Here is a 14,191-nt window from a genome sequence, read left to right on the forward strand (position 1 = left end):
AATTATTCAAGCAAACTTAAATGCGTAAATAATTTTAATCGGGGAGTACTATAGCCTCGCCTGTGTATTCGGAAAACAACAAAACATTATAAATTATGCTATTTGATGCATGCTGTAGTTTCGGCATAACATTACCTTATTTCATAATACTGACAGTTTATCACATGCCGATCATTTCTTAAAAAGGAATACTTTGTTTCTGTAATGTTTACCGACAACTTTACAATTACAGCGCCTTGAACTTTTATGTGCATATGGCATGGAATCCCGATCCCGATTCAGATAAACCTGTGCTTGCCTGGTTCCCTGAGCAACCCATTACGCATAGGAACCAGGCTAGCTCATGCGCAGGCTGAATTTTCCCCATAGCATCCGGGTTAACCTCGCTTATATATTTTTTGCGTGGACCTCAGGGTCCACGCAATTAAACTGTTGAAATTGACACCCTGAGAAAACCATTGTCAACCGACGAGAAAATAGTGCCTGTTTGAGAGGGTAACTGTTGAAATTGACTCCCTGAGAAAACCAAGCGAAGCGGAGGTTGACAATGGTTTTCTCAGGGTGTCAATTTCAACAGTTACCCTCTCAAACATGCACTATTTATACACTGTTACCCTCCAAAACAGGCACTATTTATGTAATGCGAACCGCAGTTTCTATTGAAATAATACACAGATTATAATATAAAATAGGCCAATGTATTTTTAAAGTATTGCAAAGCTTTTCAACCGAAGTCAAAATGATTCGATCTCCGTTTGTCTCGAGCAGGCACGTAGCATCAGGGGGGGGGGGGGGGCCAGGGGGGGGGCCTGGCCCCCCCACTTTTTCTCGCCGCAACAAATTTTTTAAAATTTACATATAAAAAATGGAATAATCATGGAGTTGGCCCCCCCCCCCCCCACTTTTTTGGGAGTATGTAAAAAATTGATATGAAAATAAGGAAATGAGGAGTGAAATTGAAGTTATATAGTACGCCAGCAATCCCCCCCCCCACGGATTAGGATTTTGAAGATTTTGGAAAACTTAAAATTCCCCTTTTTTTTTTTTTTTTTTTTTTTTTGCTTGTCAAGATTTTTTGGATGAGTCTGGCCCCCCCCCCCCACTTTCAAAAACGATGCTACGTGCCTGTCGAGTATTTGCATTCCTTTTTTTTTTTTTTGGTTATATACAGGCGAATGAGATCTAATGACTTTCTCTGAAAGTATTTTTTAAATTATTTGTATAGACCTTTCTTGTTTCGGGCAATATTATAAGCTGTCCTAGGCTCCGTCGTACTGTGTGTATGTATAGCATTGACGCGGCTAATCTGTGAAATTTGATACAGCCATTGTTATTAAACAAACGAAAAACGATCGAGCAGCATCTACTAACTAGCAATGTGAAGCATGAAAAATACACCTGGACCAGAATGTAAAAGGTAAATCATATATGTATCACAGGACCCAAATATAACAATGTAAAGTAAAAAGTAATAATACAATAAATAAATAAATACTCAAAATATCCTTCGTTTATTGGAATCTTCTACAGGACTTCACCCTTTGACTACAGAAGGAGACCTCTATATATAGTGATCAATTGAGGATAATTCCCTTCGATTTTTTCGTCAAACCGGCCTCAAGATTAAAAAAAATGTATTTTTTTTTAATTTTTAAATTTTGCGAGATTGCTGTGCCTAAGATCAGATGCTTTCCAAACGTTTCCGCACATAATTCCTAATCAGATTGCATTTCTTGTCCTCATTTGTTATATATAGTCATTAATTAAAAAATAAGAGAGAATTTCGTGACTTTTCCTTCCGAACATAGAAAAGATTAATAATTTCAAATGATTAATAAACATGGTCCTTTGCATCTTCCCAAGTCAATGGTTTCTGATCCGCTCTACATAAATGTTTATGTCGAGCAGAGCGGATCAGAAACCCTTGACTTGGGAAGATGGGTCCTTTGGGGACAACCTTTAAAAGATACAATGAATGTTAACATGACCAGAGAAACGTTTTAAATTCGGTTTTGACTTCGTTTACAAACATATCTTAGATAAACAAGAACATGCAGAAGTTAATGTTTATCTGTTATGGAATCAATTTTTTGAGAGAAGATACACGTAAAAACCATCAATGTTGAAAGCCTTAAGGTATTGCGCAACTTCCGGTTCTGATCAGCGGTCTTAGCACCGTGGCGTTACGTCACAGATTGCTTTAGGTCGATACACTTACACAGTTGTGGATCAGTAATGTTTGTATACTAGCGACTTACCAATAGATTGCAATTACGTTATCGATGCTAGCTTATATTCCATGGATGTTTGTTCGGAAAAAATACGTTTCTTACTGGTTTGAACCGTCGTGTGTATGGCCAGGTATGTATAATCTGTATTTGTTTACATTTTATATTGAAGATTATAAAAGTATACCTTATTTGAAAAATATTTTCTATAATAGCAGAATTTTCATTAAAAGTAAGATTGAATTTAAAAAAAAGTATGGACAATTGAAAATGGGTTGTCATTTATTTGAACAAGGTAAGATTTCTCACGAGAAAGAAACTTATTTTGAAAATTTCATAAAAAAGGGACAATAATTAATTCAAATTAGAATTTGATCCTTTCATCCGCTCTTGTACGATCGCTACAAGATATATGACAAACACATATATTTAGAATATAAACAAACAACGTAAGATTTTTTTTGTAATGAGATTAAAAATAAAGATATATTTTGGATACATATGAAATAACGATATAGATTTTTTAGGAGGAAACTTAAAATGGCGATATCTTTAAAATGCACCATATAGATTTTGGTTACCAAATACTGACCATCCAAATCATGTTTTTTGCAATTCCCTTTTTTTCTCTCCACTTCATCGTTTATTTTTATGCAATAGAAAATAACACCCATATTAAGTATGTCGTTTATAACCAAAGGCAATTTTTCTTCCTTGAAGTGTACGTTAATAGTACTTATTAACATACAGATGTACTTTTGGGTAAACCTTAACACGAAATCAATGAAGTGAATGTGTTTAGAATTTTCTTCAAAACTTATTAAAATTCGCCAAATCTGAATGAATTATGCTTTACCAAGAAATTTTACTTCATTTGACACTCGCCCCCTCCCCCTCTCTCTCCCCCCACCCCCAAACCATAAATATAGATAGCATTTTGTCCGTGATTGGTCAACACAACTATAGTATAATGGATTATAGAATATTAACCGATTTATTCCATACTGTTGTAAATAGAAAGCTGTGTTATATTGAGTTTCTTATCATTGTTTTCTTGGTTGAATGATATCCATTTATAACGCAATGGCGAGTCCAATTCAGAAGTACCGCAAAATCAATTTTCAACCTTTCATTAAAATCCGATGTTATAGATAATACATTTTTCAGTAAAACCAATATTGACCCTCATTTATATATATACAAGCAGTAATACAGTGTACCGGCATATTGTCAGGATTCGCCCCTTTGTGAATTTTCAGCTATTAGTGAAAAGTCAATGTTTCATTAAATGTAGCGTTCAATGATAATACCCTTCTTCATTTTTGTTCGTAAAAACATTGCCTTGAATTCGTCAGTGCAGCAGTTGACACTTTGTCATTGAAGGAACGCATTGTCAGTCGTTAAGTGGGTTTGACCGTGCTGTGTTTTTTCTTCAGTTTACATTTAATGATAATAAAACATAAGCATTTCAATTCTAATACACATATGATTTTAATACAAATCAGAAAAATAGATCATGGATGTACTAACTATATTACCTATATAGAAAAGAAACACCTGAAACCCAAAGGAACACGAATCTCACCAACAAATTATAAACACCCCCACAAAAAAATCCCACCCCATCACCCCCCCCCCCCCCCAACAAAAAAAAGCAACAAAAAAAAAAGTCAGATACCCACTCTCCACGGGTAAGGTTTCAGAAGCCTTAGGTACATTTTCATGTCTCTTTTTTTTGGCAGACGTTGCTTTAATTTCCAATTAAGTAACAAAGAAAAATTAATTACATGCCGGTAAAAGGAGCAACAGTTTGTATATGGCTGAAAAGGTCGTTTTACACTCCTTTTGTTAGTTGAATTAAACAATTATTTGATTTGCCCGCAGAGTGAGGTAAACAGATGGCAAGTAGTATGATTGCATGTCAAAGGCATGAATGTTATTCTCCACTGTAAAACATCGGGAGGTTTATACAAACTAATGTATTTACTTAATTGAGGAAAAATCAAAACTAATTACTTATAAGAGCGAGATCAATTCAATTCAACGTATTGCCCTTGAGTTATACAATTCATTGGAATACAAATAACATAATAATATTTGTTTAATAAAGAGCAGTCGGTCAGTGGATAAAGTACATACGCGGATATAGAAGATTGGGTGTGAGGGGGGGGGGGGGGAGGGGGTTCGGGCCCCCCTCCCCTAGGAAAAATATATTTTTAAACATTTTTAATTTACCCATAACATGATAACACCACCTGGAAACATTTTCTGTATCCGCACATAAAGCATAGTAGCATGCAATGAAAATGGTGAAAAAAGTATATAATAGTAGTTTTACAAAGATGTTTAAGCTGATTTTTAAAGATGTTACAGAATACAGAAGTAGGGAGAAAAATGAAAATAAAATCCATCAATTTGATAAATGAAAAATAAAAGGATGAAATAATATTGGAAAAGCTTTTAACTGCAACATTAAACTCTCAGCTAATCTGAATTAATTTTTTTACCCTTACAGCTAATAATTGATGTTTATTCTTCGAATTGTTTCGATCAAATGCAACGACAGACGTGTATCAATATACAAAAGGACATGAAAAGCTAAGCCTCAAAGAAAACACTTTTATAATCTACAAAATAAAAAAGCTTATCATGGATAATGAACCAACTCATCATAAAAATACCGCTCTTATAATCAGGCCTTTGTTCTAATTACTGAATAATACATTTGGGCTGATCATCTTTCCCGTGATTTTATGTAGTTTGTTTTTGTTTGCGACTGAACTAGGTCAAACATTCATTTATTATTAAAGTATTGTCATTTTGGCCACAAAAACAGATAAAACCTAAAAGAAAACGTCGATCGATCGAAATCTGTTGTTCTTCGTCTAACTAAGAACAAATGGACGCGTCTTGTATTTTACTTAATATGTGTAATGCTTAAATTGGTTGAAGAAATACCATTAAGTATAGGATAATAATTTGTTTGTCAAACAAAGAGTAATTTACTCCAAAATAATTAAACATGTGCCGTGTGATATTTCTAAATAACACGGGTACCCTGTGTTTGTTAATAAACAGGATTGAACAAATGATCAAAGTTTACTGATTTCTACTTTGTAAGGTTCTTGCTCGCAGCTTCAAAAGAACAGTGTGTAATTACTGGTGTATTTCATTATTTTCACAGGGAATATCGGTTATTCCACAGACTCGCTTTGCTAACGAAACGCTCTGATTGTCTTCAGATGCTGGAAGACAGACCAGTTCAAAGACAGCGCTGAAGCTATCATCTGGTTCCTGTAAAGGTAAGGTCTTCTAGTCAGATACTCTGTATTCAGCAACCACTGGGTGAAAATAGCATTCACCTAAAGATAACTAGAACTATATAACCATCTTCCTGCTTATAGTTTCTGGCTATTGGTGTGGATCGGGTACAGCTGTAGTTTCTGGCTATTTGTGTGGATCGGGTACAGCTGTAGTTTCTGGCTATTGGTGTGGATCGGGTACAGCTGTAGTTTCTGGCTATTGGTGTGGATCGGGTACAGCTGTAGTTTCTGGCTATTGGTGTGGATCGGGTAGAGCTGTCTAGTTCTTTTCAATTACTTCTTTCGCCTGCAGGAGCTGTAGCATACCAACCCGTCCCATACATATCCTTGATGTTGTGTTTTCTCTTCTTTTTTTATTAAAGGATCCTAATTTTTTCATCAAGTTTCCTGTTTTAAGGGGGCTTGGGGTGGCTGCCATTTTAGACAATATTGACCTCCTTTTAAAGAAGAGCTCCATATAAAGATAATGGAAAATGATCAAATTTTATATTAAAATAAATGAAATTTTCTTTACTAAAGAGTAGTTGACAACTTCGGAAATCACATAAAATTATAAAATTTTCAGGTAAATCTGACGGTTTTTATATCATATTATATTTTGAACCCCTAGCCTCCTTAAATTTTAGTTTTGTTCTCTACGATTAAGGCACCACTTTCCCGACAAGTTGAGAAATGAAAAAAAACCCACCATGCACTTGTACAAGAGTATAGAATAGTTGTGGTTTGATGTTGAGATTACAGGTAATCAAGTTTTATATGTATAGTTTCATTTAATTGTTTTACGCTTGCTCTTTATCTAAAATTGACTTTAAAAAACAGTTGCTATAAAATACCGTTGTTACGAATTTTTATTTTAAATATTATTGATCAATTTCAGCTGAGAAAGCCTTAGGGTTAATCATATTACATGTAATAGAGTCCTCAATAAAAATAGCTTGCGTGTTGCTGAATAAAAGAGGGAATTTACACGTTTTATTTTTCTATTAGCTAAATTAATCCTTTAAATCATTGCTATATATATATAGCATACCTTAAAAAGTGGCCACTCGCGATTAAAAGGTTATGTTGATATGACAATTTACAATTTTTCATAAATGATATTTCAATCTATGTATTTCAATTTGTTAAATGCAGAAATACCATCTTGTTATCTCAACTGAAATTGTAGAATGTCTGTGACGACAGTTTAAGAGTGGTTAACCTGCAATGGTATTAATTTAATGATCTACACCCCTCATTATTAATTAGAGCATGGAGATTATTGCTTTTTGGCATGGTATCTTCGAAAGAATTCAGAGTATACATAATCTTCTTTGATATTTTTTTTTTATCACTAAATGCTAAAAACTCCATATTACACCTTTAAAGGCAGCGTTTCACAAGTTTTCTGACTTAATATATATATTTAATGGGAAACGTTGCAAAATAAACTCCTAGATAATCCGGTTTGACTAAAGTCAATATCATTGAAATAAGATTTGTAAAACTGCTTCTCTGCAATACGCAAGTGTACAAGTAAAACGGATAGTGGAGGTGCACTCTTATTTTAATAAGTCCGGATTAAAGTATCCGTTTTCTTAATCCTTCTCCTTAATAATTGGTAACCTTTGCTACCAATTATACCATTTATCTGAGACTAAGTCTTCATAGTTTGTAAATTCTTTTTTTTTTCTGAATAGGAATATGACACAAAGTGGAAGTCGGGTCAAATTTAACATCAGAGGAAGGACATTCGAGACGTTTGCGTCGACTTTGAAAGCTGTATCGGACTCTAAGCTGGCTCGGCTGACCCCGGAGCACGAGTCGTACGACGACAAGAACCAGGAGTACTTCTTTGACAGAGACCCCGACCTCTTCAATGTGATTCTGAACCTACTGGTCACCGGGAACCTGCACGTTCCCCGACAGGTGTGCGGGGCCTTGCTCCGGGAGGAGCTGTCGTTCTGGGAGATAGGGAATGGAAACGTCAGCAAGTGCTGCTGGAGACAGTACTTCCAGCATGAGGACGACATGTCAGTGTTAAAGGACTTGATTGATAATGAAGACAGTAATAGCACTTGGATAGAAGGCGAGACGCTCAAAGAACGAATTTGGCTTGTTTTGAATAGCCCAGGTTCTTCAAAGTTTGCAAAGGTAAGGTTGACTCTTGAACATACTCGAACCAATTCTTTAACAGTATTGTCCTATGTTAGATAGTGCCACATGTTCATTTCATCATCTTGCCTCTTTTTCTTTTAGACTCAGTATATAATTAATACCCATCTGTTTGTCTTCCAGACTCAGTATATAATATCTATCTGTTTGTCTTCCAGACTTGGTATATATTATATCTGTGCGTTGTGTTCATCAGCATCGTTGTTTTCTGTATCTGGAACATCGAGGGTCTCCGCACGGAGCTCTATGTGTCCGACTTCATCACTCATCACTACCCCGACATCCATCTCTCGGGCAACGACAAGCTGACCACACTCATCCTCACAGACCCCGTGCCTGCTCTGTTCGCCCTGGAGACGGGCTGTCTTGTATTCTTTATGGTTGAGTGGACCCTAGGTCTGGTCGTGTGTCCGAGGAAGAGAGACTACCTCACATCATGGACTCACGTCGTCAGCTTTGTTCTCGTCTTTGCAATGCTGATGAATTTCTTGATGGAGTTCTTCAAGTCTGTCTTGGCTGAGAACGAAGTGGCAAGGTGGCTGTATTTCATTTTTAAAGCCATAAGCATGGTACGGCTGCTCCTCTTTATTCGTGTCGCACGCCGGTTTAGCGCATTACGAGTACTGCTTCTCGCCATAAAAAACAGTCTCCTAGAACTATTACTGATGGCCATTACTTTTTGTCTCGGGATGGTGTTCTTCGCAACGTTAATCTTTTACGCTGAAATAACGAACGTTGAATCATTTTCAAACATTTTCATATCCATGTGGTGGGCTATTATCACCATGACAACCGTTGGGTATGGAGACATACACCCCAGCTCCGTCGCTGGATACATTGTCGGTGTGTTCTGTGCGTTGTCAGGTCTCCTGCTTCTGGCAATGCCGGTTGCAATTATTGCGTCCAACTTTTCTGAGTACTACAGCCAAAATAATTTTTACCAACGTTATCTGAGACTTCAGAAAGAAAACAGAAATAAGGAAACTTGTGAAATGAATAAAATCCACCCACACAAAGAAGCTAAGTTTGATGGTTTGAGCTGGCCCGCGGATTAAGCTGGACTGAGATGTAAATTGTTGGTAGTGACGTCACATCCTTTTTCCTGAAAGCATGACACGCTGCTGTTCGGGCGAACATTGCTTTTGAGGATTGGAAACATTTGCTATAGATCTAGATGATTTTAATTTTTAATTGTATTTTAATGGCTTTATTAAAACGGCAAATAAATCAAACTTATTCAACTAAGTCCAAAAGTGGTTTTTAATTATTCATACTCATAAACATACAGTGTATGATGTTCGTTACAGTTAATTGGTGACCATTGTAGATTGTCAATACATATTGCACTGTTGTGAAGCGCAAGTTAAGAAGAAAATAAACATGATACATTACACATGCACATATTTTAAAAAACCTTCAAAGATTATTAAAATTAAATGTTACCAGAGTGATTTTATAAAAACAAACTCCAAAACCTCAGGGCCAGGTGATCACAGTACAGGTAAGTTGACACAAGTTGATTATTTATATACTATAGGGAGATTAGCTCATATAAACTAAACGAAATGATCCCGTTATAAGTTTATGAACTTAAAAACATTACAAAAATCGTTATCATTTATCATAGTTTTATATTCATTTGTAATTTTCTTTCCATCCTGTATATACATAAAGTTTTCACCTGCAATGTTTTCAAGATGTGGAAATATGTGTCCGCTAAAATAGAAACAATATACGTAGTAATCTTATGCATTCAGATCATTCCGATCAAAAATGTCGCACATGCATAACAAATCTTCAAATAAAAAAAAAATTGAAACCCCAAAATACAACAAGTATTTCGACTTTATAAATATTATTTCGTTTTGCAAACTGTAAAAGGAAATCTTAAAACTAATGCAACCAAAGATAAATAATGAAGCAAATTCTAGAAATCACAGCACAGAGCCTCTTTGAAAAGGTAGTAACCGTTTCATTCAAACAACAATGAAATGTTAAAAATTAAAAAATTTAATATTCGCCTTGAAATATTTTCTCACATGCATACAGCACACGTGAATCGACCATAACTCATTTTTATACACAGGCTTTTCTTATCACAAGAAACTCAGCTATAGCTATAGGTCGGCAAAGAGATCAACACTTTTCCCTCTTTAAAATGATAAACTGAGTTATTTACAATCAATACTAACAACTGATTCTCTTTCAGTAGCTTTGCTTTATTCCAGAAAAATATAGTTTCTTAAAACGTAATTCTAACATATTTCTTGCACATAATTTAAAGTACACACATACTCATTCATCTGATAATTCAACGTAGTATATATATTTGAATTGCAACTAAAGTGTAAAATCTTATCGTTTTTGGGAGTTGATTTTAATCAACTCTCCTATGCAGTTACCCGGACAAACCGAAAGTGAAACAGTGTTTGGACCTCAGCACAATTCATCGCTGCTGACAAGACTTAGTTCTTGAAAATAATTGATAAATTCGATGTAATGTACATGACTGTATGCTAAAACATTGTTTTTCAAGGAAACTTATTTATAAAAACCATTGAAAATAGTCAGATTTTAAATGGTACGAACAATTTAGATATTTTTTGTAGTCGTATGTATTCCTACGCCAGAGTTCAATATAGTCTCGTTCAACTCGACGCTCGGCTGTCTCCGTTAATCAAACAGAGATTCTCTCTTGCTTGCCGGAGATTTACGGTGTCAGCCGAGCGTTTGGTTGAACGAGACTAGAGTTCAATATTGCTTGGATCCATACAATTTTCGAGAAATATTTCTATTACTGATACATAGTTTGATTGAATTATAATTTTATCTTTAAATATTATTTAACATGATTCATATGGGGGTTACTCGGCATTCTTGTCGAAAAAGTCCAAAAATTCATATTATAAAAATGTGCGTAATTCAAATACAAATTAGAAACTACATGTACTTGTCATGCAAAATAACATATCATTGACTTTAAAAGAAATAAACATCGACAAAATCAACTCCCGTCAGTTCTTCAGTACTTTGATTTTAGTTTTGTTCCGTGTTTCGTCAAGAGGAGTAAATGTCAATAACGTTAAATTTTTGTTTTGAGGCAAAAGCCGCGTTGGAAAACGTGATTCCGTCGTATTCCGTGAGTCCCGCTGATCCGTGCAGGTGTCCGAACAGATGAACCTTGGGTCTGTAATGTCAGAAAAAAATAAACTATTTAAAACATTTCAATTAATAGTACATTGTAGAAAAAAAAACGTTATACTTTAAGATTTTATTTAACTGTATTGGTATATGTAAGCGGAGCGATTTTCGACCTACATGTATAGTTTGAAATGTACGTTGGATTACGTTTTGTTCCATGTTTGATGAAGGAAGAACAAAGCGTTATCAACCATGGATCTCCGATGATGGAATTGTGTCTTCAATCCTCAAAATCTACTGGCCGAGATCAAAGCATGGACCACACACAACCTACCTGATAGTTGGCAGAACAGCTTCTCTGAGACTAAAACTTCCAGCATGGCCCGCTCTGGGGTGAAGCTTGTCGCAGAACTGACACACAGACTCGGGAGGCGAGTCGCCAAGATGGCGGGAGTAATCTAGCACCCCATAGGGAGGAGTATGGGTAATGAGAACATCAGTGTCCTTGTCTACGGCACCCCAGCGCTCCCGAAGGACGGTGTCAGCCACCGTAAATGCCTTTGACGTCTTGATCTTTTTTGACTTTATTGTCCATGGACTTCCGTAAAACCTTATTCCTTCACACACAACAGACGAATCTTGCAAGTACGTCACATCCGGTAACCGCTTTTGAATCTCTTCTGCAGAATATTGAGTTAGAAACGTATCATGATTTCCGGCCACGAATATTTTATATCGGTGAGGCAATTGATTAAAGAATGAATTAACCTTCCTCAACATCTCTGTGTCACTATGGTCATTGTAAAAGAAATTCATGAATCTCCGTTTGCTAAAATCTCCGGAATGAACTATGACGTCACCGGGCGGGATTTCGTTGACTATGTTGTCATGTTCCATGTGCGTGTCGGAGATGTGAACCACACGAAGTTTTCTACAGCCATCTCGTTTATTTCCAACATCGGCAAATCTGTGTGAAGCTCCGTCCTCCATAATCTATTTTATAAAAGAACAAATCATATTTTATAGAGTAGTTCTGGTTTTTTGTTACGACAAAAAAAAAAAAAAAGCGAAACCTGTTGCTGTTGGTTGTTTCTTTTTAATATACATATGTATAACAAAACTTCAATACGGTTAAACAGAAATGAAGTAGTTGTTTTAATTGTATAAAAACATATCGTTTGATCAATTTTGTTAATTTATTTAATATTTATCTGCGGAAACAATCTGTATCCAACGACCAGTCCCCTGAGTACTAGATAGTACTAGATAGTACTAGATAGCCGTGGGGATGGGGTAGGAGCGGTGGCGCAGAATTTGTACTTTAACTGGAATTCAGTGTTTCCTGATTTTTTGTGTTTTTTTTTTTTTTTTACAGAAAAACCAAAAAAAAAAAAAAACCCGAACTCTTAACGTGCTACTTGTTTATTTTATCAATCAAATGAGTTAATAACACTGTGTCCTTAATATGCCACCAGTCATATGAGCTTTTATGCATTTTTAATTTCAAATATTTTTATATTTTTATTGCACGACAAATTTGTAGAGTAGGAAACCTTATACATTATTTTCGTTAATCATAAACAGACTGTATCAATAAACGATATTTTCATAAAACAGGGAAGTTGAATGGGGAGTGACCTCCCTTCCCAGTCGTTTTTATTCAAAACAGTTTTTTTGTTTAAAATCTCAAATCCTGTTTTGGGACAGTGGTTAAAATAATAATAACTTGAACAACAAAATTAAATGATACTACGCACTAAATACTAACTCACGTGTTTGAAATGAAATTAAAAAGTTTGTAATTTGTTTCCAGTTAGCTGCGCGATACTCCTCTTACAATTTAGCCATACAGTTGTGTTTTTATTTCATTTAAAAGAATATGATAAAAAGCAGTGAAGAACAATTTCCGATAAAGTAAAAAAATGAACTAAAACATTAAATAAAAAACAATCCAGGGTTCATCATTGTAAGCATTGCATTATATATGTATGTTGTGTAATTTCGTACAGAAACTACTCAAATCAAAAATTGTAAATCATTATCCTAAAAGTATGTGTCAACCCCTTAAAATCAAAATACTTAAACCGAAAGGAATGAAGCACCACATGGTCCCGCGGGCTACGACAAACTAGTATGCCAGACAGAATCCCGAATTGTAAACAGAGTTACCTTGCCTTATTTTGCTTGAAAACATGACTTACCGCATATCGAGTAGAATAGGATTGTATAAGTTAATGGGACTGAGTTATGGGTTTCGTCAGCGTTTGTATATGAATTTCAAGTTGGCCATTCACAATACGACGGAACTCAAGAACTTTGAGTTAAAAAATGTGAAAATAAATTACTCATGAGTTCTGTAATAGTGTAATAAAAATACTCTGCTAGCTCATAGCATGATGTAATGATGTATATATATATATATATATATATATATATATATATATATATATATATATATATATATATATATATATATATATATATATATATATAGCAAGAGTAAAACATTAGTACTATAAGAAACTGGTTCGCAAAATTACAAATAAGAAACTCATTAAAAACCAAAAGGTAAATACAGTATATACCGTGAGACAAAATACCTTGAAACGGCACTGCAACACTGACCACAAAATAAACAAACAGTATGCTAAAAATAGCAATGACGTTGACAACGAACCAGGTATGGAGCGCTACAGGGGTATTTATTAAACAATAAAATGCTTGAGAGGGATACTTTTTTCTCTGGCATTCGGCCCTCGAGCTTATATTGTAGTCTCGGTTTGATATGGGATGTGTTACAGATTTTGCCATGTATGCTTTTCTATATATATCTAATAGCTTTAAAGCGATGATACAAATAATTTCTGAAAAGTAAAGTTAACATCGTAATAAATATGTACAGGATGGAATTTTATTTTATTTTAGCCCCTTTCACCCCGTTCTCACCGGGCTTTAAGACTGGGCGAATTCACACAATTCATTTATTGTCTTTGTTAATTAGGTAAAATATTTATCATATCGTATATTGGCGCAGTTAAGACGGGGTAAACCGTTTGCAAGATCAGTGTAAATGTAGAAGAGCGAAAATAACAGGAGACGAAAATAACAGGAGACGAAATAACCATGGCTATTGGCATTTGGATTATGGCTGGTTTAACGTCTAAGGTCCCAATATTAAATCAAATTATGCAAAATATCGAGCAACACTTTTAAGCGAAAAAGGATGGCAAAAAAGTGAAACTAGTTCGTGACACCTTGTTTATTAATGGCGAAGTTTTCACGGAGACGCAAATGGATCTGCGCCTGGATACCAAGGGGTACCGTCAAAAGAACGCTGGCGACCGA

The 14,191-nt window shown here is 35.1% G+C and overlaps 2 protein-coding genes across 4 annotated transcripts; one reads left to right on the top strand and one right to left on the bottom strand.

Annotated features, from left to right (window-relative positions):
- The first annotated feature begins 2,194 nt into the window (after nucleotides 1-2,194).
- Nucleotides 2,195-9,753, top strand: LOC128188029 (potassium voltage-gated channel subfamily C member 3-like). 2 transcript variants are annotated; one of them, XM_052858799.1, is made up of 4 exons: nucleotides 2,195-2,361; nucleotides 5,413-5,530; nucleotides 7,231-7,684; nucleotides 7,864-9,753. In XM_052858799.1, the coding sequence occupies exons 3-4, from the start codon at nucleotides 7,235-7,237 to the stop codon at nucleotides 8,758-8,760; spliced, it is 1,347 nt and encodes a 448-aa protein (XP_052714759.1). In that variant the 5' UTR covers nucleotides 2,195-2,361; nucleotides 5,413-5,530; nucleotides 7,231-7,234; the 3' UTR covers nucleotides 8,761-9,753. The 2 variants fall into 2 exon arrangements, with proteins under 2 accessions (XP_052714759.1, XP_052714760.1); XM_052858800.1 differs by having other exon boundaries at nucleotides 5,471-5,530.
- Nucleotides 9,754-9,903: 150 nt separating this feature from the next.
- Nucleotides 9,904-13,498, bottom strand: LOC128188033 (UPF0046 protein K07C11.7-like). 2 transcript variants are annotated; one of them, XM_052858807.1, is made up of 3 exons: nucleotides 13,447-13,498; nucleotides 11,181-11,839; nucleotides 9,904-10,892 (listed from the first exon to the last, which is right to left on the bottom strand). In XM_052858807.1, exons 2-3 carry the CDS (start codon nucleotides 11,834-11,836, stop codon nucleotides 10,763-10,765), a joined length of 786 nt encoding a protein of 261 aa, XP_052714767.1. In that variant the 5' UTR covers nucleotides 11,837-11,839; nucleotides 13,447-13,498; the 3' UTR covers nucleotides 9,904-10,762. The 2 variants fall into 2 exon arrangements, with proteins under 2 accessions (XP_052714767.1, XP_052714768.1); XM_052858808.1 differs by having other exon boundaries at nucleotides 13,432-13,473.
- Nucleotides 13,499-14,191: the final 693 nt, after the last annotated feature.

This window comes from Crassostrea angulata, chromosome 6 (assembly GCF_025612915.1).
Source record: "Crassostrea angulata isolate pt1a10 chromosome 6, ASM2561291v2, whole genome shotgun sequence".
NCBI lineage: Eukaryota > Metazoa > Mollusca > Bivalvia > Ostreida > Ostreidae > Magallana > Magallana angulata.